This window comes from Phocoena sinus, chromosome 19 (genome assembly GCF_008692025.1).
Source record: "Phocoena sinus isolate mPhoSin1 chromosome 19, mPhoSin1.pri, whole genome shotgun sequence".
NCBI lineage: Eukaryota > Metazoa > Chordata > Mammalia > Artiodactyla > Phocoenidae > Phocoena > Phocoena sinus.
In genome coordinates this window covers 56,052,282-56,079,063 of record NC_045781.1, presented here as the reverse complement: position 1 = coordinate 56,079,063, position 26,782 = coordinate 56,052,282, and the positions used below count along the sequence as shown (strand labels likewise).

Genomic DNA, 26,782 nt, shown 5'->3' with positions numbered 1-26,782 from the left:
TTGTCTTCTCGTTTTTATGGTTTCCTTTGCTTGCAGAAGCTTTTGAGTTTAATGAGGTCCCATTTGTTTGTTTTTGTTTTAATTTTTCTTTTACTTTGGAGTTTAACTGATTAACAGCGTTGTTTATTTTCAGGTGTACAGCAAAGTGATTTAGTTATACATATACATGTCTCTCCTCTTCTTCAAATTCTTTTCCCATTTCGGTTATTACAGAATAGTGAGCAGAGTTCCCTGTGTTACACTGTAGGTCCTGTTGGTTATTTATTTGAAATATAGTAGTGTGTATATGTCAGTCCCATACTCCCAATTTATCCTTCTCCTCCACCTTTCCCCTTTGGTAATTGTAACTTTGTTTTCTAAGTATATTTTGTTTTAGATTCTGCATATAAGTGATATCATGTGATATTTGTCTTTCTGTGTCTGGCTTACTTCACTTAGTATGATAATCTCCAAGTCCATCTACGTTGCTGCAAATGGAATTATTTTATTTGTTTTTTTAATAGAAGTATCGCTGATGTATAATGTTGTGTGCATCTCTGCTGTACAGCAAAGTGATTCGGTGATTCACATACATACATTCTTTTTAAAACATATTCTTTTCCATTATGGTTTATCCCAGGAGGTTGGATGTAGTTCCCAGTGCTAAACAGTAGGACCTTGTTGTTTTTTTTTAAAATAAATTTATTTATTTATTTTTGGCTGCATTGGGTCTTCGTTGCTGCGCACTGGCTTTCTCTGGTTGCAGCGAGCGGGGCTACTCTTTGTCGTGGTGCGCGGGCTTCTCATGGCGGTGGCTTCTCTTGTTGCGGAGCACGGGCTCTAGGTGCACAGGCTTCAGTAGTCGTGGCACGCAGGCTCTAGAGCGCAGGCTCTAGAGCGCAGGCTCAGTAGTTGTGGCACACGGGCTTAGTTACTCCGTGGCATGTGGGATCTTCCCAGACCAGGGCTCGACCCCGTGTCCCCTGCATTGGCAGGCGGATTCTTAACCACTGCGCCACCAGGGAAGCCCTAGGACCTTGTTTTTTATCTGTTCTAAGTATGATAGTTTGCATCTACCAACCCCAAACTCCCAGTCCATCTCTCTCTCCCTTCACCCGTCCTGTTTGGCAGCCACCAATCTGATCCCTGTGTCTGTGAGTCTGTTTCTGTTTTGTAGATAAGTTCATTTGTGCCATATTTTAGATTCCACGTGTAAGTGATATCACATGGTATTTTTATTTCTCTTTCTGACAAGTAGTATTTGATTGTATATACGTACCACATCTTCTTTATGAAGATGGACATTTAGGTTTCTTCCATGTCTCAGCTATTGTAAGCAGTGCTACCATTACCACAGCGGTGCGTGTATCTTTTTCAGTTATAGTTTTGTCCAGATATATGCCCAGGAGTTGGATTGTTGGATCATATGGTAGCTCTAGTTTTAGTTTCTCAGGAACCTCCATACTGTTCTCCACAGTGGCTGCACCAACTTAACATTCCCACCAACAGTGTAGGAGGGTTCTCTTTTCTCCACACTCTCTCCAGCATTTGTTGTTTGTAGACTGTTTAACGATGGCCATTCTGACGCGTGTGAGGTTGTACCTCATGGTAGTTTTGATTTGCATTTCTCTAATAATCAGTGATGTTGGGCATCTTTCCATGTGCCTGTTGGCCATCTCTATGTCTTCTCTGGAGAAGTGTCTGTTTGGGTCTTCTGCCCATTTTTTGATAGGGTTGTTTGCTTTTTTGATAGTGAGTTGCACGAGCTCTGTAAATTTTGGAGATTGATTTCATGTTGGTCACATCCTTTGCCAGTATTTTCTCCCATTCTGTAGGTTGTCGTTTCGTTTTGTTTATGGTTTCCTTTGCTGTGAAAAGCTTTTGAGTTTAATGAGGTCCCATTTATTTTTGTTTTGGTTTTAATTTTTATTTTATATTGGGGTTTCGTTGATTAATAATGTTGTGTTAGTTTCAGGTATACAGTATAGTGATTCAGTTTTACATATACATGTATCTACTCTTTCTCAGATTCTTTTCACATTTCGGTTATTACAGGATAGTGAGCAGAGTTCCCTGTGTTATACAGTAGGTCCTTGTTGGTTATTTATTTGAAATACAGTAGTGTGTGTATGTCAGTCCCATACTCCCAATTTATCTTTCCCCTCCACTTTTCTCCTTTGGTAACTGTAAGTTTATTTTCTAAGTCTGTGAGCCTGTTTCTGTTTTGTAAATAAGTCAGTTTGCATATTTTGTTTTAGATTCTGCATATAAGCTGTATTGTATGATATTTGTCTTTCTCTGTCTGGTTTACTTCACTTAGTATGATAGTCTCCAGGTCTGTCTGTGTTGCTGCAAATGGCATTATGTCATTCCTTTTGATGGCTGAGTAATACTCCAGTGTATATATGTACCACATCTTCTTTATCCATTCATCTGTCGGTGAACATTTAGGTTGCTTCCTTGTCTTGGCTATTGTAAGCAGCACTGCAGTGAACGTTGGGGTGCATGTATCCTTTTGAACCGTGGTTTTCTCCAGATATATGACCAGGAGTGGGATTGCTGCATCTTATGGTAGCTCTATTTTTAGTTTTTTAAAGAATGTCCATAGTGTTCTCCATAGTTACTGCACCAATTTACATTCCCACCAACAGCATAGGAGGGTTCCCTTCTCTCCACACCCTCTCCAGTATTTATTGTTTGTAGACTTTTTGATGTTAGCCATTCTGACCGGCGTGAGGTGATACCTCACTATAGTTTTGATTTGCATTTCTCTTATAATTAGCGATGTTGAGCATCTTTTCATGTGCCTCTTGGCCCTCTGTATGTCTTCTTTGGAGAAAAGTCTATTTAGGTCTTCCCCCATTTTTATATCGGGTTGTTTGGGGTTTTTTTGGATATTGAGCTGCATGAGCTCTTTGTAAATTTTGGAGGTTGAGCTTTTGTCAGTCACAACGTTTGCAAGTATTTTCTCTCATTCTGTGGGTTGTCTTGTCGTTTTGTTTATGGTTTTGTTTGCTTGCAAGAGCTTTTGAGTTTAATGAGGTCTCATTTGTTTATTTTTGTTTTTATTTCCATTATTTGAGACAGATCAAAAAGATCTCGCTGTGATTTATGTCAGAGTGTTCTGCCTATGTTTCCAAGAGTTTTTCGTATCCCAGCCTTACACTTAGGTCTTTAATTGTGTTTGAGTTTATCTTTGTGTATGCTGTTAGACAGTGTTCTAGTTTCAGTCTTTTGCATGTAGCTGTCCTGTACACACTGGTACACTGTGCACCAGTGTAGCACCATTTATTTAAGAGAATGTCTTTTCTCCATTGTATAGGCTTGCCTCCTTAGTCGTAGATTAATTGGCCATAAGTTTGTGTGTATGTTTCTGAGCTTTCTTTGATCTATATTTTTTGTGTTTGCCTGTAGCATACTTTTTTGATTACTGTAGCTTTTTTGTAGTATAGTCTGAAGTCAGGGAGCCTGATTGCTCAAGTTTCGTTTTCTCTTGTCAGGATTCCTTGGGCTCTTCCGCATCTTTTTTGTTTCCATACGCATTTTTAAATGTTTTGTTCTAGTTCTGTGAAAAATCCCACTGTTCATTTGATAGGGATTGCACTGATTCTGTAGATTGACTTGGGTAGTATAGTGATTTTGACAACATTGATCTTCCAGTTGAAGAACATGGTATATCTTTGCATCTGTTTGTATGATCTTGGATTTCTTTCATTAGTGTGTTAAAGTTTTCAGAGTACAGGTCTTTTGTCTCCTTAGGTAGGCTTATTCCTGGGACTTTTATTCTTTTTGATGTGCTGGTAAATGGGATTGTTTCTTTCATTTCTGTTTCTGATCTTTCGTTGTTAGCGTATAGAAGCAACAGATTTCTGTGTGTGTATTCTGTATCCTGCCACTTTGCTGAATTCATTGATCAGCTCTTGCAGTTTCCTGGTGGCATCTTTAGGATTTTCTTTGTATAGTATCCTGTCATCTTCAAACAGTGACAGTTTTACTTCTTTTCCAATTTGGATTCCTTTTATTTCTTTTTCTTCTCTGACTGCCATGACTAGGACTTCCAAACTATGTTGAATAAAAGTGGAGAGGGTGGACATCCTTGTTTTTTTTTTGTTGTTTGTTTTTGTTTTTGAAGATGTTGGGGGTAGGAGTTTATTAATTTACTTATTTATTTTTGCTGTGTTGGGTCTTCGTTTCTGGGCAAGGGCTTTCTCTAGTTGTGGCAAGTGGGGGCCACTCTTCATCGCGGTGCACGGGCCTCTCACTATCGCAGCCTCTCTTGTTGTGGAGCACAGGCTCCGGACGCGCAGGCTCAGCGGCCACGGCTCACGGGCCCAGTTGCTCCGCGGCATGCGGGATCTTCCCAGACCAGGGCTTGAACCTGTGTCCCCTGCGTTAGCAAGCAGATTCTCAACCACTGCGCCACCAGGGAAGCCCCTTATCTTGTTCTTGATCTCATAGGAAATGCTTTCAGGTTTTCACCGTTGAGTATGATGTTAGCTGTAGGTTTGTCATATATGGCTTTTATTATGTTGAGGTAGGTTCCCTCTATGCCCACTTTCTGGAGAGTTTTTATTATAAATTGGTGTTGAATTTTGTCAAAAGTCTTTTTTGCATCTATTGAGATCATCATATGGTTTTGTTTGTTTTTGTTTTGTTTATTCATTTGTGGCTGACTTGGTTCTTCGTTGCTGCGCATGGGCTTTCTCTAGTTGCGGCGAGCAGGGGCTACTCTTCGTTGTGGTATGCAGGCTTCTCATTGTGGTGGCTTCTTTTGTTGCAAAGCACAGGCTCTAGGCACGTGGGCTTTAGTAGTTGTGGCTCGTGGGCTCTAGAGCGCAGGCTCAGTAGTTGTGGCGTGCAGGCTTAGTTGCTCCACGGCATGTGGGGTCTTCCCAGAACAGGGCTCGAACCCGTGTCCCCTGCATTGGCAGGCGGATTCTTAACCACTGCGCCACCAGGAAAGTCTGATCATATGGTTTTTATTCTTCAGCTTGTTAATGTGGTGTATCACACTGATTGATTTGCAGATATTGAAACATCCTTCCAACTTTGGGATAATCCCACTTGATCATGGTGTATGGTCCTTTTAGAGTATTGTTCAATTCAGTTTGCCAGTATTTTGTTGAGGATTTTTGCATCTGTTCATCAGTGATATTAGCCTGTAATTTTCTTTTTTTTTTTTAATGGTATCTTTGTCTGGTTTTGATATTAAAGTGATGGTGGCCTTATAGAATGAGTTTGGGCGTGTTCTTTCCTTTGCAATTTTTGGGAATAGTTTCAGAAGGATAGGTGTTAAACTCTTCTGAATGTTTGATAGAATTTAGCTGTGAAGCCATCAGGTCCTGGAATTTTGTTTGTTGGGAGTTTTTTAATCACAGTTTCAGTTTTAGTACTTGTGATTTGTCTGTTCATGTTTTCTGTTTCTTCCTGGTTCCATCTTGGAGGGTGGTACCTTTCTAAGCATTTGTCCGTTCCAGGTTGTGTCCATTATACTGGCATAGGGTTGCTTGTAGTAGGCTCTTACGGTCCTTTGTATTTCTGTTGTAACTTCTCCTGTTTCATGTGTAATTTTATTTATTTTAGCCCCCTCCCTTTTTTTCTTGATGTGTCTGGCTAAAGATTTATCAATTTTGTTTATCCTTTCAAAAAACCAGCTTTTAGTTTTATTGTTATTTTCTATTTTTTCTTTGTCTCTATTTTATTTATTTCTGCTCTGATATTTATTATTTCAGTGTACTGTCTGGGTTTTGTTTTTTTCTTCTTTCTCTAGTTGCTTTAGGTCTAAGGTTAGGTTGTTTATTTGAGATTTTTCTTGTTTTCTGAGGTAAGATTGTATTGCTATACACTTCCCTCTTAGAACTGCTTTTTCTGTATCCTATACATTTTGGATGGTCATGATTTTGTTTTCATTTGTCTCTAGGTATTTTTTAATTTCCTCTTTGGTTTCATCAGTGATCCATTGGTTGTTTAGTAACATATTGTTTAGCCTCCACATATTTGTGTTTTCACAGTTTTTTTCTTCTAGCTGATTCTAATCTCCTAGTGTTGTGGTCGGAGAAGATGCCTGATATGATTTCAGTTTTCTTAAATTTGCTGAGCCTTGCTTTGTAGCCTAGCATGTGATCAATCCTGGAGAATGTTCCATGTGCACTGGAAAAGAATGTGTATTCTGTGGCTTTTGCGTGGAATGCTCTGTAAATATCAATTAAGTCCATCTGGTTTAATTTGTCATTTAAGGCTCGTGTTTCCTTATTGATCTTCTGTCTGGATGATCTGTCTGTGATGAAAGTGGGGTGTTAAATCCCCCTACTATTATTGTGTTACTGTCAATTTCTCCCTTTACAGATGTTAGTATCTGCCTTATATATTGAGGTGCTCCTATGTTGGGTGCATGTACATTTACAATTGTTATGTCTTCTTCTTTCATTGATCCTTTGATCATTATGTAGTGTCCTTCTTTGTCTCTTGTAACAGTCTTTATTTTAAAGTCTAGGGACATCCTTGGTGGTGCAGCGGTTAAGAATCTACCTGCCAGTGCAGGGGACACAGGTTTGAGCGCTGATCCGGGAAGATCCCACATGCCACAGAGCAACTAAGCCCATGCGCCACAACTACTGAGCCTGCGCTCTAGAACCTGCAAGGCATGACTACTGAGCCCGTGTGCCACCACTCCTGAAGCCCGCATGCCTAGAGCCCACGCTCCACAAGAGAAGCCACTGCAATGAGAAGACCGTGCAGCACAATGAAGAGCAGCCCCCGCTCGCCGCAACTAGAGAAAGCCTGCGTGCAGCAACGAAGACCCAGTGCAGCCAAAGATAAATAAATAAAAGTAAATATATCAAAAAAAATTGTTTTTAAACCCATAGACCAGCATGAGGAGCAGAGTAGTTACCTTACATTAGAGAGAATGCATGACAATAAGGCATCGTCCATCCAAGGCAATATTGTTTTTGGCCACCTAAGTGGATGAGGTTGTGACACAGGGTGCAAACATAGATGAGCCTTTATTTATTATTTATATTTTTGGCTGCGTTGGGTGTTCATTGCTGCACGCGTGGGCTTTCTCTAGTTATGGTGAGCGGGGGCTACTCTTCGTTGTGGTGCGTGGGCTTCTCATTGCAGTGGCTTCTCTTGTTGCAGAGCACGGGCTCTAGGCACGACGGCCTCACAGGCCTCTAGAGCGGAGGCTCAGTAGTTGTGGCGCACGGGCTTAGTTGCTCCGTGGCATGTGGGATCTTCCCAGACCAGGGCTCAAACCCGTGTCTCCTGCATTGGCAGGCAGATTCTTACCCACTGCGCCACCAGGGAAGTCCCGATGAACCTGTAAAACGTTACGTTAAGAGGGAGAAGAACCAGACGCAAAGGCCAACTATTGTATTCTTCTATTTATGTGAATTGTTCCGAGCAGGCAGATCCACGGAGACAAAGAAGATGAGTGGTTGCCTAAGGGGGAGGGTTTGAGCAGGTGATGGAACCATTATGGGGATCCTTTTGGGGTGATGAAAATGTTCCGAGGTTGATTGAGGTGATGGGTGCGCAGCTCTGTGAATATACTGGAAAACCATTGAATGGGCGAGTGGCGTGGTGTGTTGATTACGCCTCAGTAAAGCTGTTGGCAAAAAACCGAGAAGAAAATACCGCATCAGAGGCACACGGTCTTCCTCCTGAACCGTCGCGGTCTTTTTCTCACCTCGGAGCTGTGAATGGCTCATTACTAGTAAAGAATGAATGTCACATTTATTTGGGGTCGGGGTTGGGGGGCATATGAAATTTGAAAAGCCTCTGAGAGATTTTGATTATCCCCTTCCCTTTGGAAATCACCCGGGGGGACCTGCCTCCTAGAAGCTAGGACACTTGGAGCCAGGTGCACTCAAATACAGTTTAAGAAAGATTGCTCGCGCGTTTTGTCTTTACTTCCTGTCCCAAAGGGGTGTGTGAATCTGGTGGTCCTGAAACGTGACAGGAAACTCCAGTCCCTTCTGCTCTGAAGGGCGTTTTATTAAGCAGGGACCTCCCCGCCCTCCCACCAGGCCCTGGTTCTGTTGGCACTGCATCCCTTTCTGTCACTTTTGGCCTATTCTAACCCAGGTGATAGAGGGCAAGAGCCTGTGTCGCGGGAGGGCCAGAGTCGGAGAGAAGGTGCGGAGACAGTCCGCCTGAGGCCTCGTACGCCTGGGCAGTCGTGCGGTGACGAGGCGTGGAAATCACTAGTCGCCTGTGGGTCCCGCCCAGGAGCCAGCTGCTGCTCCTGCCCCTGCAGATTGGGTCCACCTGTTCTTGGACGGCGTGGGAATGGAATCGTCTGGCATGTCAGTTTTCTTCTGACTTCTCTTATTCACCAGTGTCTTTGAGATTCGCCCTTGTTGCACGTGTCATTACGTCATGCTGTTATCGCTGTTACCGCTGAGTAGTGTTTCCTCCGTTGCGTGAGGATTCCGCAGCTTGATCCCCCATCCTTCTGTTGGTGCATATTTGCGTCGTTTCCCATTTTAGGCTACTGTGAAGAAGGCTGCTTTGAGCAGTCATGTCTAAGTCTTTTTGCGGATATGTATTTTTATTTCTCTCGGGTAAATAAACACCTGGAGTCGTGGAACTGGCAGCTCGTAGGGCAGACTGTGCTTCGCTCTGTTAGAAGCTGCCCAGGAGCCCTGCAGAGTGGTTGAGCCACTCCTGTAACCCCAGCAGAAACGTATGAGCTCCTGTTGTTGCACTCCGGGCCGTCACTGGGTATGGTCGGTCTTTTTGATTCGTTGCAGGGTTTGAACAGAGGTGTTTCATACTCTGATTTAGATGTGGAAAAGAAAGAGACTCAGTCTGTGGTGTGGAGATGAGTGTGGGGAGGGGGCGGTAGGGGGTTAGCCCGGCAAGAGCTCAGGGTGGCTTGCCCAGTGAGTTGATGGAAGCAGGCAGATGTGGTTGGCATCTAGGCGTATTTTGAAGAAAAGGGTCAGCAGGATTTGCTGAAGGACAGACCATGGGATCAAAGAGAGGAGGTAAGGGTGCCCACTGGGGTTGCTGGTGGGGCTGCCCTTTCCTGAGACTGGGCACATCGCAGGGACAGTGTGGACCAGGGTGGGAGCCGGAAGGGGGTTTGGACATGCGACACTGGAGGTGCCTGTTAGACATCCGAGTGGCAATATTGTGGGCAGTGGGGCATCTGAGTCAGGAGGTCAGGGGAGGGGCTGAGCTGGGATTCTAGGTGTGGAAGGGGTCATGAGAGCATAGGTGGCGTTTAAATGAAGTGGGATGAGAACACGTGGGATATGGGTGTAGGCGGTGGAGAAGGGGTGAGGGAAGGAGGTCTGTCCTCCAGTGTGTTGAGGTCAGGAAGGCCTGGAGGAGTCGGGGAGATGAGAGGAGAACTTGGGGAGAGTGGTATCCCAGAAGCCAAGTGATAAACGCACCCCGGGGACTGGCCCTTGTCAGACGTGACGAGGCCTGAGATGTGGCCGTTGGGTTTGGCTGAGCAGAGGTGGTGGCCTCGGTGAGCCGTGTCAGAGGGTGGGATAGTCGCCCACCCGAACAGTTAATGCCGACGTCAGGGAACTCTTGAAGTTTTGTTGTGAAGGGCATGAGAAATGGATTGGTAGCTGGAGAAGGACTTGGTGTCAGGGGAGAGTTTTCTTTTTAAGCTGGAAGATGTTGCACCGAGTTTGATGGACGGCTCCGATAGCGAGGGCAAGAGGGATCACTCAGGAGTGGGGACAGATGCCGAAGCGGTGTTCTGTGCGGGTGAGAGAAGGTCCAGCGCGCCCCTTAGAAGGATGCGGTGGCGGTAGTGTGCGGAGCCCTGCAAGGTGTTGGGGAGAAAGCGTGGAGAGGGCGGGCAGGATGGAGAGTGAGAGGGTGTCTGGAGCAGGGGAGTGTAAGGATTGCAGGGTAGCACCGAGGGCCCCTGGAGATGCGTGGCCGGTCATTTCAAACGAGGCCCCACTGCAGAGTTCTGTCTGCGTGTCCCTTCGCCATAGCGTGCAGTGGCGGGTTCAGGACTCGGGTTTTCTCAGGCCAGGAGGAAGGACAGAAGCGGAGAGGGGTGAGGCGTGTGGAGATGGTTCCTGTGGATGGAACTGGACTCAGCGGTTTGATTCCAGACGTGGGGCGTTCAGCTCTGTATTAGTTGTAAGTTCTCTTGCTGTCTGCTGAACAGCGTTTAATGTAAAAGTAAATTTTTCCGGTCACTGGTTACTGTCATCACTGCTTGCATCAGAGGTAGAATACTTCACTCTTTACCTAAGAAAAGAACTTCAGACTCTGACATACTGTTTTCAGTCATATACCCAGCAATAACAATAACCCAAATCTACCACCTTCTCTAAGAGAAGTGCTTGAGGAAATCGGCCCAGTGATGTCTAGTTACTGATACGTTATTTCAAAAAGTGGGGTTTTTTTAAATGTACTTTTTAGTTGATTGACTAGGTAATATAGGTACTTGGTAAATTTGGAAGGTTTTAAAACTATATTTTGCTCATGGGCATGGTAAAACGTACACACTTCTAAATTTCAGAAAAGTTGGAGGAGATTCGGGATCATGAACGAAAGGAGGAAACTTTTACCCCTATGCCCAGCCTTTACTACATGGAGCTCACCAAACTCCTGTTAAATCAGTAAGTACCTCTCACTTCTTCGAACCCACATGCACGATGGAACCCCCAGTTCCCAGCCCACCTCCTTTCGTGTTCCACACTCATTACCGAGGGAAGTGGTAGCTTTGGCCCCCAGGTCCTCAGTCAGTAGTCTGGGAGTCGTTTGTGGGCACGCACACACTGGCCGGGCTCTGTCTCTCCCTGTTTCTCTTTTTTCCCTTTCTCCACCCTTCCCTCTCCTGGTGAATCCCGTGGTCCTTTCCATTCTGCGTCCTACCCGTCACTTGATATTGGACTCTAGTATCAGCGTATCATCTCCATCAGTAGCCTTTTTCTTAACTGCAAATGTTTTATTAGTCGAGCTGCACCCCTTTTCTCCTTTGGGCCTGTGCATCTGCGTTCTTGTATGTCTTGCACAGGAAAGGGCCAGGGGTCGCATTTTCCTTCGACCCTGGGCTAGAAGGCAGGTCCACTGGGGCAAAACTGTTTCCCCTCACCCAGTTCAGGCTCCCCATGGGCTTCTAATTCATTCTCCGCCTTGCAGCCAGAGCGGCCTTGCAAAGATACAGCTGCCACGTGAGTCCCCTGCTCCTCGGAGCCTCTCTAGGGTCTGAAGTCCTGATCATGGTATTCGAAGCACCGCGTGGCCTGGTTCCCTTCTCCCGTCTCGCACCACTCTTGGCAGTCCTTCCCTCCGATTCTCTAGGGTGCAGGCTCACGTTGGCCTCCTTCACTTCTTCACACATGCCCAGGTCCTCAGAGTGCACAGGCACACATGTGTGTGTGTGTACACCGTCCTTCTGCCCAGTGAGTCCACCTGTTCCCTGCTCCCTCCTCGGGTTTAGCATAGCAGGTCCTCCCTCCCAGGTTACGTGTACCAGTCCTCGTGGCAGCTCTGCACCCCTCTATAGCACTTGTCAGGTGTAATGCTCTAACTGCTGTGCCTGTGCTCTTCCCCACCTCCGCCCCCAGGTCTCATGGGCAGGGACTCTCTCGCCTGCCCCCGCACAGTGCCTGGTACTCGCATGTTTGTGGAATGAATGAATGAATGCATCAGTGCAGGGGGCAGGCAAGTATGGCTACTTAGAATGTAATTTGCACAATGTCAAGCTTTTGAAGCCCTGAGCACCTTTTCATTGATGGATTCAAGAGCAGAACCAGAACCAAAGTTGGAAGCTCCCTACTGCCTCCCGAAGAGCAGCAGGGGCTGGGGGCCCACCTGTGGAATTCAAGTGAAAATCTGCACAACATGGACTTGTCCTTGAGTTGACATGTGGCTGCAGTTGTGTAGTTCACAACATTCTCAGCATTCAACATGCTAAGCGTCCCACCAGGTAGTGGACATGGTCATGTAGGCTTGAGTTCCAGTTTCGAGGGGAGGAGATGCGACCCTGTTGACAGATGTGGTGTAACCCTGCAGTGTGTGCTGATGCTGTTCAGAGTATGTCGGGGTGCGACCCTCATGCCTGGTGCTGCCAGAGAAGGGATCCCTGGCTTGGAGGCTGAGGGGAAATTTACTAGGGGAGAGGGCAGTGTAGGTAGAAGGACAGAAGGTGAAAGGGCCTGGATTTGTGGAGCAGGGCTGTTGGGACCTGCGTGGACTGAGTGAGGGCAGGGCGGTGGATGCGGCGTCCCCAGGAGGGTGTTCGGGCAGGCGGGCGTCATCCGGAGGATATGAGAGGGCTGCTATCGTAGGGGAGTGTGACCTCAGAAGGGAGAATATGGGAGCAGAGGGGAGGCCGGTTCATCTTCAGTTTTTGAAGTTCAGTGTGTTACGTACGCAGTTCCTGTCGAAACCCTTGTTTTATAATTCCTTAGAGCCATGCATTCAGTGAAGGGACCTCGGTTCTGCAGTGCAGTTCATGAGGAGCTGGGGTCCTTTGTTCTTTAACCTGCTGTTCAGAGCATAAGATCCAAATGTTTGGATCTTAAAATCTATATCAGTTGTATACTACTGATTCTCTATCTACTCATCTTGAGCTAATTTTAGCCTGTGGAGAGAGCCTTGTCAGCTTATCCTAGGATGCCTAGTGATGAGTGATGCTGACTTTTGCTTTTGTCCTCTAGTTTGTCTCTTCCTTCAAAGGTTAGTTTAGTTTAGAAATGTGTCACACAGGAAGGCTCTCAGTGCGGCCCCGCTGACTCCAGTCAAACTGTTACCTCGAATTTGCTGTGTATACGTGTGCTGTTGATGCTGATTTGCAATTTGTTCTGTGAGTTTTGCAAATGTATCTTTGTCTTCTCTGTAGAGTGGGACAGTCCCTATCCTTCAGGGATTTTGTGAGGATAGAAATGCCTGGCACAGAGCCTTCGTCTTCTTTCCCTAGTGGGTTGTAGCCCTTGGATAACAGATGGGGTATTAGCATTAGCGGTCATGACCGCTGAGCCAGCCTTTGAAAGAAATTCATTCTCGATGGAAATTCTGTAGCATAGAACACTCAGTTATCCTGAGTCAGGGGAGGACCGACTCAGAGCTGCTTCTCCAAGATCTCATGTTTTTTGGTGAATAACAGAAGTCCTTGTACCACAGCTTGCCCAGGGACAGGTAACTGAGCACAGATAGCTCGGTGAGGATCACGGCTGAATTTTCTTGGCACCAAGCTTAACCGCTAGAAATCCTTACATTTAAAAAAACTGAAAAAGTGAAACCAATTTTGAGTCTAGAACAGCTTGTGTATTTTTGCCTAAATCCGAGCAGCATTTATACAAGCCACTTCTACCTGGAAGTTGCCTTAGTTCACTGAGTGCTTCCTGATGCGACTTATTTCACCTTTTGCTTCCTTTAGTGCGTCAGACAACATCCCGAAAGCAGATGAGATCCGGACCCTGATCAAGGACGTGTGGGACACTCGCACGGCCAAGCTCCGGGTGTCTGCTGACAGCTTCGTGAGACAGCAGGAGGCACACGCCAAGGTGGGCATGCGGTGGGCCGCCCACGGAGACCGGATGCTCTGTGGGACAGCCCGCGGCATCTTGTCTGCTTAGGGCATCGCGGGAAGGGATAACTAGCCATGCGGGGCTTTCAGAAAATTATTAACTCATTGGTTCCTTATTTTTATCCAGTAGATTTAACCTTTCGTGAAATCAAAGACTCAACCAACCCGGTCTGTTTGCCCTTGTGTTTTAGCTGGATAACTTGACCTTGATGGAGATCAACACCAGTGGGGCTTTCCTCACACAAGCGCTCAATCACATGTACAAACTCCGCACGAACCTGCAACCTTCTGACAGCTCCCAGTCTCAGGACTTGTAGGCAGAGACCGGTTTGTAGAGGCCCGTGTCTGCCAGCAGGAGGCTCACCGGGTGGCCTGAGTGCTTGAGACGTGACAGAGGTACTCCCATTTCCAGAGTTCTAGAACTACTTCTGAATGTATGCAAAAAACTGCAGTGAAGCAAGGGATGGGTTCATAACCTTGTTGGCAAGCAACAGGCTTGGGCTTAGTCCTCGAGACGTTCTGGAACTCCATGTCTGTATCTGGAAGCCAGCTGTCCTTTCATGGGGAAATGAGAAAAGCATTGGCAGAACGAATGATTTCCCTAGCAGAGCTCTGGGTCTCCTGCACGGGACTGTCGTGTGCAGGTGAGTGTTCGGTGCCGTCCGGTGTTGCTTTTAAGATGGAGATGTAGCAGGATGGTAACGTGGCCGCGGCCGTTTTTCTCCCTTCTTGATCCTCATCTCTGGGGCTAAACTTAGTCTGCTAGAGGCTCTTCACACGGAGGAGGACAGCAGATGAGTGGCGAGTGACAGCAACCCATATTTATCATCTAAGCCCTGATACACAATAAAGATGGAATCAACCCACATCTCTGTTGGGTTTTTTTCCTGCGTAACTGCCACGCAAAGGAGCAGCCCAAGTGGCTAGAATGATCTGATGGACCAAACTTGAGAGGTTTAGCAGGCAACTGTCAACTTCCGACCGACACTCTGGGTATCTCTTGTTCTCTTGGCTGTTTCTGGGTAAGGCCCTAAAGGGTTGCTTATCAGCAAGAGGAAACTCGGGAGAAAATCAGTTCCACGTTATCGAGTGTGTGAGTGAAGCTGAAGACACGACCCCAGGGGGAAGAGTGGGGCCTATTACATGGTGCTTGATGAACTGAGGGGAAGACAGTTCTAGGCAGCAGTGGCTCAGGTAACGGTATTGGTTTTTTTCCCTAGGAGGAAAAGTTTAAGCGCTAGCATTGCTCAGTCCCTTACGGAAAAGTACATTAACGCGGGGGGCGGCGGGGGAGATCGTCTCGTCATGTAATGAGTAGGTTCGGTAACCAGCTGGTTTCCAGTGCTAGCGCCGTCAGTCAAAAGCAGTCACGTGCCATCTCGAGGGTTACGAAGGGTACATGTGTGTGATCAACTGGGCCTAAAGAATATCTGCTGGTATTTTTACCCTTCAGTGTTTAAAATACAAACTTACTTCAGGTTGCTCAAGCAGCTGTTGTTTAAGCACCGAAGGGCCGCACGTGGAGGGATGAGGACCCAGAAGACCTGGTCTCCATCACTTAAGAGATGACAGGACTTGTCTTTTCATCTCTCTTATGCAGAATCCTTCAGAGTTAATCTGGGGAATGTTCTAGAATGAAACCACATGTTGCTGTGGCAGTTTAGGAGTCCTGTGTATCTCAGATTTCACCCCCGAATCCCCTTCTCTTAAAACCTGGCCAAGGCGCAGTCGAATGTGTCTTCACACTTTACCTTAAAGCTGTGTAACTGTTGAGCTCTCATTTTTATTTTTTGGCCTTATAACATAGAAAAGATTTTTCGCTTAAGATGATTTAGGAAGATTTTATTTTTTGGATGTTGTCAGAAATTACAGCAATATATTCATAAATACCTAATTACTACATTCAACAAATAATATTACAATACAGTTAATTCAAACAAGTACACTTAGAACAGGTTTGATTTCACAGCATCTAAACTGCCCCCCAGAGTGACCGAGGCACTGGTCCTCCTCCTTCCATGTACTGGTTGACTGTTCTAGCAGTTAAGCATAGGTACATACAGAGTAACACGACTGATGGATGAGCACGGTCTTCCTCGGGTCGAGGTGGAGTGAAGGAGCTAAGGTTAAGCGCTGGATCAGAAAGCTGGGGACAGGCTACTGCAAGTAGTAAAGTTGATACTGTGGTTACTTGGAAGAGGACAGGGCTGCTGCAAAGTGGCTAACCCACGCTGTACGATGAACAGCATCGCGGTGCTGACCATCTCCATCTGGTGGCAGGTCCCTGGAACTTGCTACGCTTTAAGCCGTGGCCCAGAGGGAAAGGGGGGGGGGGGATATGCAGTCTAATTTTGGAGATGTGACAGCATTGTGAGCTACTTGACGAGACACCATCCCACATACAAACTTAAGACTTCCTGTTAGAATACTTTAATGCTTCGCTACTTTGCTGAAGGTGTCGGCTCCTTTTAATATTCTTTGAGTTTCCCTGAGGGTGTATAATCTATGAGCACGTTAATGCCAGTTAAGTGTTTTGTTTCCTTTAGAATGTAGACTACGCTGTTGAAGAGCCTATCTCGGTCACTTATCTGAGATAATGGATTAAGATATTTCACATCAGTTTGGCTTGTTTCTACATGTGGCGCCAAGTTTGGGGGAAAGCTCTGGGTTGTTGCTAAGGATCTGATTAAACGCAGAACCACACGACTCACTTTTGGAAGGGATCCCATCCCGCACAGGTTTAGCGAAACCCCCTTCAGAGGGCAGACGGCAGCCGTCTCTCCCAGGTGCCGTGGGAAGACACAGGTCGTGAAGGACTGTTCACAAAAGTACTGACACAGAAGTTGCATGATCGGTTCTAGGGCACATGTGGTGCACTTCTGAACTCTGTCTTTCAAACTCAGTGTGAAACAGCTGAACGAAAAGCTTCAGGGATTCCATACTTCTCTGTCAGTTTTTAAGCCCAAACCGAAGAGGCTCTGATGCTACCATGCTCTTTTAGAATAAGTGTTTTCAGATTATAAAACTAATTACTAAATGGAACAAAAAACCCCCCAAGATTGGGTACCATGTCTCAGTGGTGCAGAGACATAGTACCCAATCTTTTGTTTTCAAAAGACACTTTGTTTCCTTTTTCTTATTCATGGTGCCTTATGGGTTTGTATTTATATTGATTGTCCTGTTACTTCTTGAGCCTTAGAATATGCAGAGACCCTCACAGGTCGGTGGGAGTATGGGGAAGCAGTGATGGAGCAGCTCAGAGGCGGGGCAGGGGGGAGGCAGGCAGTTCTAGCTCAGTGACACAGCTGCACCCCTGGGCAGGCGTCCCTTTAACCTGTGTGCCGCGTCCTCCTCCCCAAAGGCAAAACAGCCGCAGACACAGGCGCTCCCCTCAGGTGGTAACAGGATGGGGCTGTGCACGTTATCAGATCTACTCATCCCTTTGCTTTTTGGCCAGGACCCTACCAGAGCCGAGGAGCAAAGGCATCCAGACATTTTCTACTACGGAGTTAGGAGGACTGGGGGGAAGCGTTAAGAAGATGTAGTAACCCTTAGGCCTTCAGAGCCAGCAAGCAGATTTTAGGTAGAGAAATTCAGTGACGTTTTGCCCTGATCGTTGGCAGTGGGGCTCCCTCTGAACACCTGTCGCCACCTGTGGCACATGGCGCTCTGTGTCTTTGCAGGGGAGGAGGCCCCCGGAAGAGCCCTTAGTTCTCGTCAAGTCGTTTCTGTAGAGAGAAAAGCACTTGCTGACTGCTGCTAACACTGGCGGCACTTTTCGTCTGAGTTTGCTAATAACTGGAAGATTCTTGGCAGATATACAAAGCAGACTGTGTGGGAACAGACAAAGTGACACAACGCCATCTGCCAGCAAGCTGTTCCGCGCAGCTAAGGTCTGGGGCCGAGGGCATGGCCACTGATCACAGTGAGTAGCCTTCCTGAAGGTCAGCCAGCCCTTCCCCTGGCCCGGGGCGTGATGCTCGGGTCCCCTTCCCCTCCCCCGGGCAGACCAACAACCACTGGCTGCTTTGGCCTCTGGTTCAGGCCCACTTGGGCAAGAGATGCCTTCCTGATCTAGATTTCACGCTGCCTGAACCTGCCTCATCCCCGTTCCTAGCCGCTCCTGTGGTTGGCACAGTACGTCAGTCCAAGAAGAGAAGTTCTGCGCAGACACCGTTCACCCTACTTTCGGGCTGGTACAAAGCTTTGCATCTAAATAAATAAACCCTATACGGTTTCTACTTTGCACCTGCGCAGACTGCCGTAAGACACCTCAGCATCCTGTCCCAGCAGCCGCTCCCTTCCTCAGAGGCTCTTAACGAAGCCCATGTGCGCCTGCGTGCGTGAAGGTGCACACACAGCGTCGACCTGGCTCCCCCTGGAGCCCGCCCCTCCTCGCTTCATAGCATGGGCTGTGGTGAACTGGCTGCTGTCCGGAGCAGGGGCGGGGCGCAAGAGGAAGTGAGACGTAACCATGGCTTTCTACATCATCACTCTGGTGCAACTCAAAAATGAAGTGATCGCATAGGTGCCAGTGGTAAGCTCTTTACTTTACTTTTCTTCTTCTTTAATTTTTTTAAAAACACTTCAATATCTTAATGTCCTGACCAGCAGCAGTACAAACACTAAAAAGCAAGGTTTTTTTTTTTTTTTTTGCCCAGAAAAACAAAACAAAAACAAACAAAACCCCCAAACAAGAAAACAAACAACAAAAATCCCTCCAAACCACATATTAAAAATGGCAGGCTTTTTTTATAACAATAATTAAAGTAATAAAAACATACAAAACTTTGTTTTTTTAATATATATACACAGTACAAGGCTGAAGCACCTTTGACTTTCCTCTCAAAAATTTACGTTTGTATGAAAACACCCCTACCGCAGTAACAATCTGGTGGGTGTGAATAAATGTGTACACAGCTCTGTACATTTTCCCCCGTGAAGTAATAGAAAGGTACCTTCAGTTTGTTGATTCGCTTTTTATCTTTAGGTAAGGTAAGAGCTTTTCTGGGGAAAAGCCTTTGGGTAAGGCTTCAGCACTGTTGCTTTGTGTGCTCCTAGGACCTGTTGCTTTGAAGAAAATTTTGCAGAAAAAGTAACTGAAATAAGCCCTTTACTTAAAAATGCACCCCACCTCCCTTCCACTGAAGGTAGGTCTCAGTCCCGGGGAGGACTGAGACCGGCCACCACCCCCTGCAGCCAGAACCACCTGGGTTCTCGAGGCCTAGTAACATGGCAACCAAGACGGAACACCGACGGTCCGGTCCAGTCCTACACACCCAGGGGCTAGAAACGATTGGATTTTAGTGTTGGTAATGGAGCCTTTCATCTTCAGATTAAAAAATCATGGTGTGGGGAAAGAATAAAACTGCCTTTAAAAAGAAAAACCTGGGTGTTCTCCAGGGGTTGCTCGCTGAATTACAAAGGCGATGCAATTGCATTGAAGTCAAGGCGCGTTCGTCTTTTTCTGGAGCCTGGAATCCTTTGCTTCATGCATGGCACATTCTCATTTTTTAAGCTTCAAACCTCCCAGTGAAAAATATTAAATATTCAAGGTAATAAAATAGATAATATTTCTATACTATAGGTTCGGCCTAGTGCAAGGGAAACCGTCACCTAGGATATCCCTTAAAGTAACCTCTAGGCCAATGCATTGCAGGCAACGCAAGGCACTTCCGTAAGTGATCCAGTTCTGCCTGGAGTCGCTCCCTTTCGGAAACAATCTTCTGTTTCTGGCTCCTCAACTCCTGGAGAGAGAGAGAGAGAGAGAGAGAGAGAGAGAGAGAGAGAGAGAGAGAGAGAGAGAAATTCACGTAAAGCACTCATTTCACGCGGTAAGGAAACGTGTGTGTGGATGCACGAACGTGCTGGAGGCCAACCTTCAGCACGCAGAACCAGCTCTGACTGTCCCCGAGGTTTCGGATTCTTAAGAGTACCTGCGCTCGCTCCTAGGAACAGGGTCTCCTGCCGTCTCAGCTTCAACGCTGAGATTTGAGAAATTAGTCCTGCCGCTATAAAACTTATGTCCTGCTGCTTCAGGACTGGCCGAGACCTAAGACCCGATCTGAGACAAGCCCCCATCCCGTGGACGGGAGGAAGCACAGCCGCAAGGCTGAGCCTGGCTGCGAGGGGAGTCCTTCTCGCCTCAAGAGCTTTCCGTCTTCCTGAGCAAATCACAGGAGGGGGAGACTTGACACGGGCAATATATATACACAGCATCGTCACCCTTCCAGGATCCACAGTCTGCAAATGAATGACGCTTCCCTCCTTAGACTAAGACTGTTTTCATCTCTCAAGGGCACAATTTCCCTTCAAAACTTGTCTGTATGGGTGCTCTTGAACCCAGACTCGAAAGGCTGAACAAAAATAAGAAAAAACCCCAGGAGCCGATTTTCATTCCTTTCCCCCACGTGTGGTGCCCCGGGACTCACCGCCATGCTGTGGGAGAGCTGCTCGGCCGTGAGACTGAGGCTGTAGTGCTGGGCCTCCAGCCGCCTGCACTGCGTCTGTAACACCTGCCGCTCTAGATTTTGCTCTGAAAAGACAAGTGATGTTGACACATTTCCTGTATGCAGGGGCCACAGGCCTGGCCTGGCGAGTGTTCCCCTCTCTCTAGAGCAGCCAGCAAAGTCCTCTCCTTTGGACCACACTGCTCCCAGCCCCCTCCATCACGCTGGTAAGTACATTAAGTATCACTAAAGTAAATCCAACCCAGTGGAATGAGAACCAAGGGTCTAGCAGCGAAAGGCAATTTTAAGGGATACAGGTCAGGAAGTAATTAAGGATAAATGTATAGCCTTAAAATGCATTTTTCAAAAAGAAAGAATAAAAAGATAAGCGTTAGATACGAAAACTTTTAAGCTGTTAAAAATTTATGGTTTTAAAATAAAATCTCTGCCTTTCCAAAAGATACTGAGCCTGCTTTTAACAGGAGAGCGACTTCAAACCATCAAGAACAGATCCCTGCTTTAACAGTCTCTTCAATAAGAAGTGGACAACTACATGTAAAAGAATGACATTTAGAACACTCCCTAACACAAAAAATAAACTCAAAATGGATTAAAGACCTAAATGTAAGACCAGATACCATAACACTCTTAGAGGAAAACAGAACTCTCTGACATAAACTACAGCAAGATCTTTTTTGATCCACCTCCTAGAGTAATGAAAATAAAAAACAAATGGGACTGAATTAAACTTAAAGGTTTTACACAGCAGTGGAAACCATAAACAAAACGACAAGACAACGCACAGAACGGGAGAATATATTTGCAGTAATGAGACCCACAAGGGATTCGTCTCCAAAATATACCAACAGCTCCTGCAGCTCAATATCAAAAAAAAAAAAAAAAAGGGCAGAAGATCTAAACAGAGAAGACAAAGAGATGGCCAAAAAGCACGTGAGAAGATGCTCCACGTCACTAATTACTAGAGAAACGCAAATCAAAACCACAACGGGGCACCACCTCACGCCGGTCAGAACGGCCATCACCAAAAAACCTACAAACGATAAATGCTGGAGAGGGTGTGGAGAAAAGGGAACCCTCCTGTATAAGCTGGTGCAGCCACGGTGGACAAGAGTACGGAGGTTCCTCAGAAAACCAAAAAAAGAATTACCGTAAGATCCAGCAATCCCACTCCTGGGCATGAAACTAACAACATTGTAAATCAACTCTACTCCAATAAAAAAAAAAAAAAAAAAAAGAATAAATCCCTCCTTAAAATGAAGTGTTTCAGAGAGTGGAAGCCAGGGAAGGCTACCTGACTGGTTTTATAGAAGCTAGAACAATCATGATAGCAGGGTAAAAAGTACAATAAAATCAATCTAATACCACTTAAGAATATCAATTAAAACTCTTAGAAGTACTACCAAGTCAAATTCAGCAAGGAGTAAGCGAGCAACATCAGAAAACATCCACAGGTGAAAAACAAGTCTGTCATCTCAGTAAATCTAGAAAATACATTAGTTGACTTTCAACAACCGCACACCAGAAAACTCCGCAGCAACTTACTGGAGAGCTTGTAAAGTTTCACAGAAAAGAGCCCACAGGTGTCCCTGTCCAACAGTCTACAAATGATCCCAGGCAATGCAGCATGACGAGAAAAAGGAAATGTATACAAAATTCAAAAGGAAGGAATGCAACTTTCTATTGGCAGGCCTGATCAGCTATGATCATCGAAGGAATAAGCGACGACAAACACTGAAACATCCCCCGTGACAACTGATACCTACAATTAGATCCAATAAAAGGAAAGTCAGCCGCTCACGGAGCAAAAATGATGCAACGCCATATTCACAGGTGGGATAACATCCCCATCAAAGATGGCCATTTTCCCCAACTCTATCAATTCAGTGTACCTGAAAACCTACCAGTTTTTTGGGGGGAACAAAAAAGGTGATCCTAAAATTCACCAGGGAAAGCCAAGGGCCAAGAACAGCTGAGCTGTCAGAAAAGTCAGGGTGAGTTACTCCAGACAATGGGGAGCTGCAAAGCTACGGCAGTGACACAGCGACAGGCCAGGAGAGTACCCAGAGACAGGCCTGGGCATGTGGGGGGTACACTGCCTGCCAGGAGCACACCCCATGGGGAAGAGGGTACCCCATAAACCTCCAGGATAATTGGTTGTCTGGGTGGGAAAGGAGGAGTTACACTTCTGCCTTACTCCATTCACAGAAATGAATTCTACGCATAAGAAAAGCAGAACCTGAAGACTTATGCATTTGTTACCATGTCCTTCGGGTAGGGAAGGAATTCCAACAAGGCACCAAAAAATAAACCCAGAAAAGATGGATACATTTCACTGTGTTAAAATAAAAAGGAATGCTATTAACACATATCCTTCTGGATATATATGTACTTAATAAATTCAAAACGAGGGTTTCATTTGAAGGAGAAAAGGAAGCAAAGTGTAGGAGTTGATACTATACATAAAATAGGGTAAACAACAAGGTCCTACTGTATAGCACAGGGAACTATATTCAATATTCTGTGATAAACCCATAACGGAAAAGAACTGAATGTATAACCAAATCACTGCTACGCACCTGAAAACAACACAACACTGTAAATCAACTATACACGTCAATAAAAAGTCAATAAAATGCAGGAGTTGACACTGGTTGTGGCTATGTGGGCATTCCTTTTGATTGTACTTGGCATGATAAACCCATAACGGAAAAGAACTGAATGTATAACCAAATCACTGCTACGCACCTGAAAACAACACAACACTGTAAATCAACTATACACGTCAATAAAAAGTCAATAAAATGCAGGAGTTGACACTGGCTGTGGCTATGTGGGCGTTCCTTTTGATTGTACTTGGCGTGTTTTAAAACACTTGAAAGGATCGTGATATTCGTGATAAGACTCCTGTATGATTTGGGGTTGGCACTGGCCTGGGTTTTGACATGCTGGTGGCCAACAAGGGTTCGCCTCCTGTACAAAGCTCTAGTCCAGGAGGACCACAGAGCATGTGGGGGACACCACCATGTCGCCCAGATGCTGCACACTTGAGCAGCCTGGCCATGTGGGGCTCGGCTAAGTGAAGCAACTTTGCACTTGCCGGGACCCTTGTACGTAGCCACAAGCGTCAGGACTGATACAATGTTTAGAAGTGCAATGGAAGACAGCAGAGGGCGAGCAGGCCCGGGTTGGCACTGTCATGCTGAGTGGGGACGGGCGCCTGGTGCTTAAACTCCTCCAGTGAGGATGGCCTCACGTTTGTCCGTGAGGAACTGCCCCCGTAAGCCAGCCCGGGCACCCGCAGAAGCCCGAGGAACGGTTCTGGAAATAGGTGAGATGGCTGACGGAGACGTACCTTCCGGTGTTTCTGCCTAGTTGTGGCCCAGGGACCCCCGAGAACCCTGAGAGCTAGTGCCATGACTTAGAAACAGTCCCCAGCCTGGCGACAAAATCTGGCGCTGACTGGCCTGTTAAGCTTTCCTTCCCTGCCTTTCCCGGGCCCCTCGCCTGGGCCTGCCTCCCGCTCCCCTGCGTACCTTCTACGTGTTCCTGGTAAGCTTCAAAAATGGCCTCGATCCCATGCCACTTGCGCTTGGGGGGGTCCTCGTCGTCGTCCTCTCCGTCGTCGTCGTCCTCCTCCTCTGAGTCCGGGTCCGCCTCCTGTGCCAGGGGGCCCTTCCTCCCGGCGGGGGGCTCCTGCTGCCCGTCGCGCTGGGGCAGAGGCAGCCGGCTGGAGGACCGCAGCTCGGGGATGTTGTAGTGGACAGAGGCGTCGATGCTGTGGTTCTGCTCTGCACACAGCACAGCTGCGCTTCCTGGGGAAGAGAAGACGGCTCATCACAGGGCCCATGGGGACCACCTACCTGTGCTGGGGGCAGGCGACGGAGTCAGCGTGACTGAGGTCTCGCCGCGGACAAGACGAAGCATGGTGAGGCCTGTGCCCTTCGGAGACCGAAGACGGGACCATCAGGAGGGCTGAAAAGAGCCGTAAAGACGGCAGCAGGCAGAGCAACTAAGCCTGTGCGCCGCAACTATTGAGCCCTCAAGCCACAACTACTGAGCCCGCACGCCTAGGGCCCGCGCTCCGCAACAAGAGAAGCCCACTGTAATGAGAAGCCCGCGCACCGCAACGAAGAGTAGCCCCCGCTCGCCACAACTAGACAAGAACCCGTGTGCAGCAACGAAGACCCAGTGCAGCCATAAATAAATAAGACGGCAGCAGGCCTCGATTCAATTAATCGCACCACGTGTACGAGCTCAGCTGTGTTAAGCCCTGCGCTTCGACATCGTGTTCTGTGAAACTGTGGGTTTGAGCTTGGTCACAGTGGGCCCTCAAGTTCTGCCCCCACTCGTCAGGAAATGCAGGCGCTCCAGTCCCTGAATACACCCCGTGCCCTGCCGGCTACCAGGAGGCCGCTCACTGGCAGGGGCCTGTGTAGACAAGGTCCGCTCTGCCTTGTGGCCCTGCTGCTAGTGGTCTAACAGGCGCAAGGTGCCTCCCCGCGTGGACAGCAGCCTCGGGCAGTCAGTGGACCAGTACAGCCCAAACTGTCAGGAGCTGGGTGACTTTAAAGTCCAGACAAAACAGGTGTAACATCAGGGAATGGTTGAAATGAGGCAGGAAAAACGTGTCCTCGGGCCACCGAAAAGCCTCTGTGGGTGTGTCGGGGGGAGCACAGAGGGGTTTGATCTCTAGTCACACGGTCAAAACGTTTCCTTCTGGAAAAATACGATTCAAGTAAATTCACAACAAACTTCCCATAAAGTGCTCCCCCTGCCTTGGAGAGTTGTCTTCAAAGATCACTGCGAAAACCACTGCCCTTTGCTTTTTGAGTATCATTTCATCTCTGCTGACAGCATTAATTTACCTGAAGGATTTACCTGAAGGATACTGACGTCAGAGCTGTATGTCTAATAGTCAGCCCTTCTAGGTTGCAGTAATAAAATTTCTTTTATACTTTCTTCTGGCTACTGGAGTGTACAGAAATTTATTTTACACTCAGTAGTGATTTAATCACTGAGGCTTCTTTTCTAATCAACGGGAATTAAATGTACTGACCCCTGTTCTCTGACCTGCAGTGATTCCCACCAAAATGTCCAAGGGGCATGAATCTGAGGGCTCACACATGGGGCTGGAGCAACCAGTGTGTCACACAAAGTGCTCGCTGGGTCTAGTTATCAAAGGACAGGGAGGTTTCCAGGTGAGCCTGTAGGGGAAGCTGGGAAATCATTCAGCTGTAGAAGGCATGGATCCTGTGTTTGCTGAAAAGCCTCCTCGAAGGGCCTTATTAAATTCAGACGGCCTCTTGCTAAGCTTCCCTGACGTGTGGCCCAAGGAGCAGCACCACCCGGGTACCTGCTCCCAGCGGTGCGCTCTCAGGCCCCACCCTGCCCGCAGAGGCAAAAACCGCCTCTACCGCCAGGTGCCTCACGCACCCCAAGCGGCCCTCCTCAACAAAGCCAGGCGGCCCCGTTACCTCTGTGCTTCTGCAGGGCTTTCTGGGTGGACTGCAGGACGGACTCGTGGAACTGATGCGCGAACTCTTCCGCCACAAAGGGCTCCCACGGCTTGCTCTTCCCGTTGATGCCGTGGGACAGCGGCACGGGGATGTCCTTGGGCGCGGGGCCCCGGATGTAGTGGAGCATGCTCAGGCCCTTCCTGCCCCCAGGGGTCTCGCTCGGCCTGGCCTTCTCGCCGCTGGCGGGGGCTGGCTCCGGGACTCGCTCCTGGGGCCGGAGCTGTTCCAGTCTCCCAGGCTCCGTGGCCTTCTGGGTGTCAGACAAGGAAGCAGTGATACCCACAGGCTTCTCCGTATCCAGAGAGGCTTGCTGCGTGGCTGGTTCTTTTAGAGACAGAAAGTGAGGAACACGTTAAGACCTGCAATGTGAACGGGCCAACCCTGATGTCTAGAGCTTACACTGAATGAAGACCTAGGACAAAGGACCCGGACTCCGGAGCCATTTAATTAAAGGTCAGTGTGCACTGTGTGGTCTGAGACGGGGTGTGTTTAGCAGCAAGGCCATCCTTGAGAGGTGCCCCAGGAGGGCATCTGAGAGGCAGAAGAAGAATCTGAAGGAAGAAGCAAGTCGCTTCCGGTCATCCAAAAGGCAGGAAGTTACGTAGCCTGACCCGACCAGAAAGATCCAGTTAAGAGCTGAGAACAGGGCCAGACCAACAAGATTTCCTGCTCCGTCAGCACGACAGTGCAGGAGAGTCAGAGCCACAAAAGAGAGAGAGACAGAAGGTGTGAAAGCAGGTACTGGAGGGGCCTGCAAGGCAGAAAAAGCAAGACAAAGACGCCGGGAGGAGGGCGAAGGGTGGATGGACGGGAGCACAGAGCCCAAGCAGCAGGTGCTGAGACCCGGGCCACCGCTGGGCGGACGGACGGCGGCCAGAGCCACGCCGACCACCGGGCACAGTCTGCTGCAGCCGGGACCCTCCCCCTGAACCCTCTGAGCCCCGACTGCCAAGGCTCGCGCTGCGGCCGAGGAGATCCTTCCCACGCGCAGGAAGCTTGAGAGAGAGATGGAGAGAAAGAAGCACACGCTGTGTCCAGGAGGAAGACGACCTGGGCCTGGGGTGGTGGCTTCTGACCCTGGGCAGCCCCCGGGACAGTCCCGGGCGGTGGCGGATGGGGCTGGCCTTACCGCTCAGGGACCCAGCAGGACTGTCCCTCGGAGAGTTCCTGAGCGGGTCTGCCACCGCTGCTGACAGCGCCCTCTGCTTCATGGCCTGGAGCAGCTCAACAAGCCTCTCTTTGTCTATGAGAAAAGCAACCCGAGATTAACGAGGATCGTGTCACTCCTGGGAGGGAAG

General features: G+C 47.7%; 2 protein-coding genes across 14 annotated transcripts in view; one reads left to right on the top strand and one right to left on the bottom strand.

The window, feature by feature from the left end:
• GINS2 (GINS complex subunit 2) overlaps nucleotides 1–20,856 on the top strand; it is a 30,457-nt gene extending 9,601 nt beyond the window's left edge. The window contains exons 3-6 of one of the 4 annotated variants that reach the window (XM_032613587.1): nucleotides 10,484–10,583; nucleotides 13,349–13,475; nucleotides 13,690–13,894; nucleotides 17,182–20,856. In XM_032613587.1, the coding sequence (XP_032469478.1) occupies nucleotides 10,484–10,583; nucleotides 13,349–13,475; nucleotides 13,690–13,815 (353 nt within the window). In that variant the 3' untranslated portion in view covers nucleotides 13,816–13,894; nucleotides 17,182–20,856. Of the gene's footprint in view, nucleotides 1–10,483; nucleotides 10,584–13,348; nucleotides 13,476–13,689 lie in introns of all 4 variants that reach the window. The other 3 variants (XM_032613585.1, XM_032613586.1, XM_032613584.1) reach the window with 3 other exon arrangements.
• The window catches only part of GSE1 (Gse1 coiled-coil protein), a 420,610-nt gene continuing 409,153 nt past the window's right edge, over nucleotides 15,326–26,782 (bottom strand). For all 10 annotated transcript variants that reach the window (XM_032613570.1, XM_032613569.1, XM_032613571.1 and 7 more), the window contains 5 exons: nucleotides 26,614–26,727; nucleotides 25,443–25,808; nucleotides 23,502–23,780; nucleotides 19,930–20,033; nucleotides 15,326–19,245 (listed from right to left, as the gene is read on the bottom strand). In XM_032613570.1, coding sequence (XP_032469461.1) covers nucleotides 19,111–19,245; nucleotides 19,930–20,033; nucleotides 23,502–23,780; nucleotides 25,443–25,808; nucleotides 26,614–26,727 — 998 coding nt within the window. In that variant the 3' untranslated portion in view covers nucleotides 15,326–19,110. The remainder of the gene's footprint in view (nucleotides 19,246–19,929; nucleotides 20,034–23,501; nucleotides 23,781–25,442; nucleotides 25,809–26,613; nucleotides 26,728–26,782) is intronic.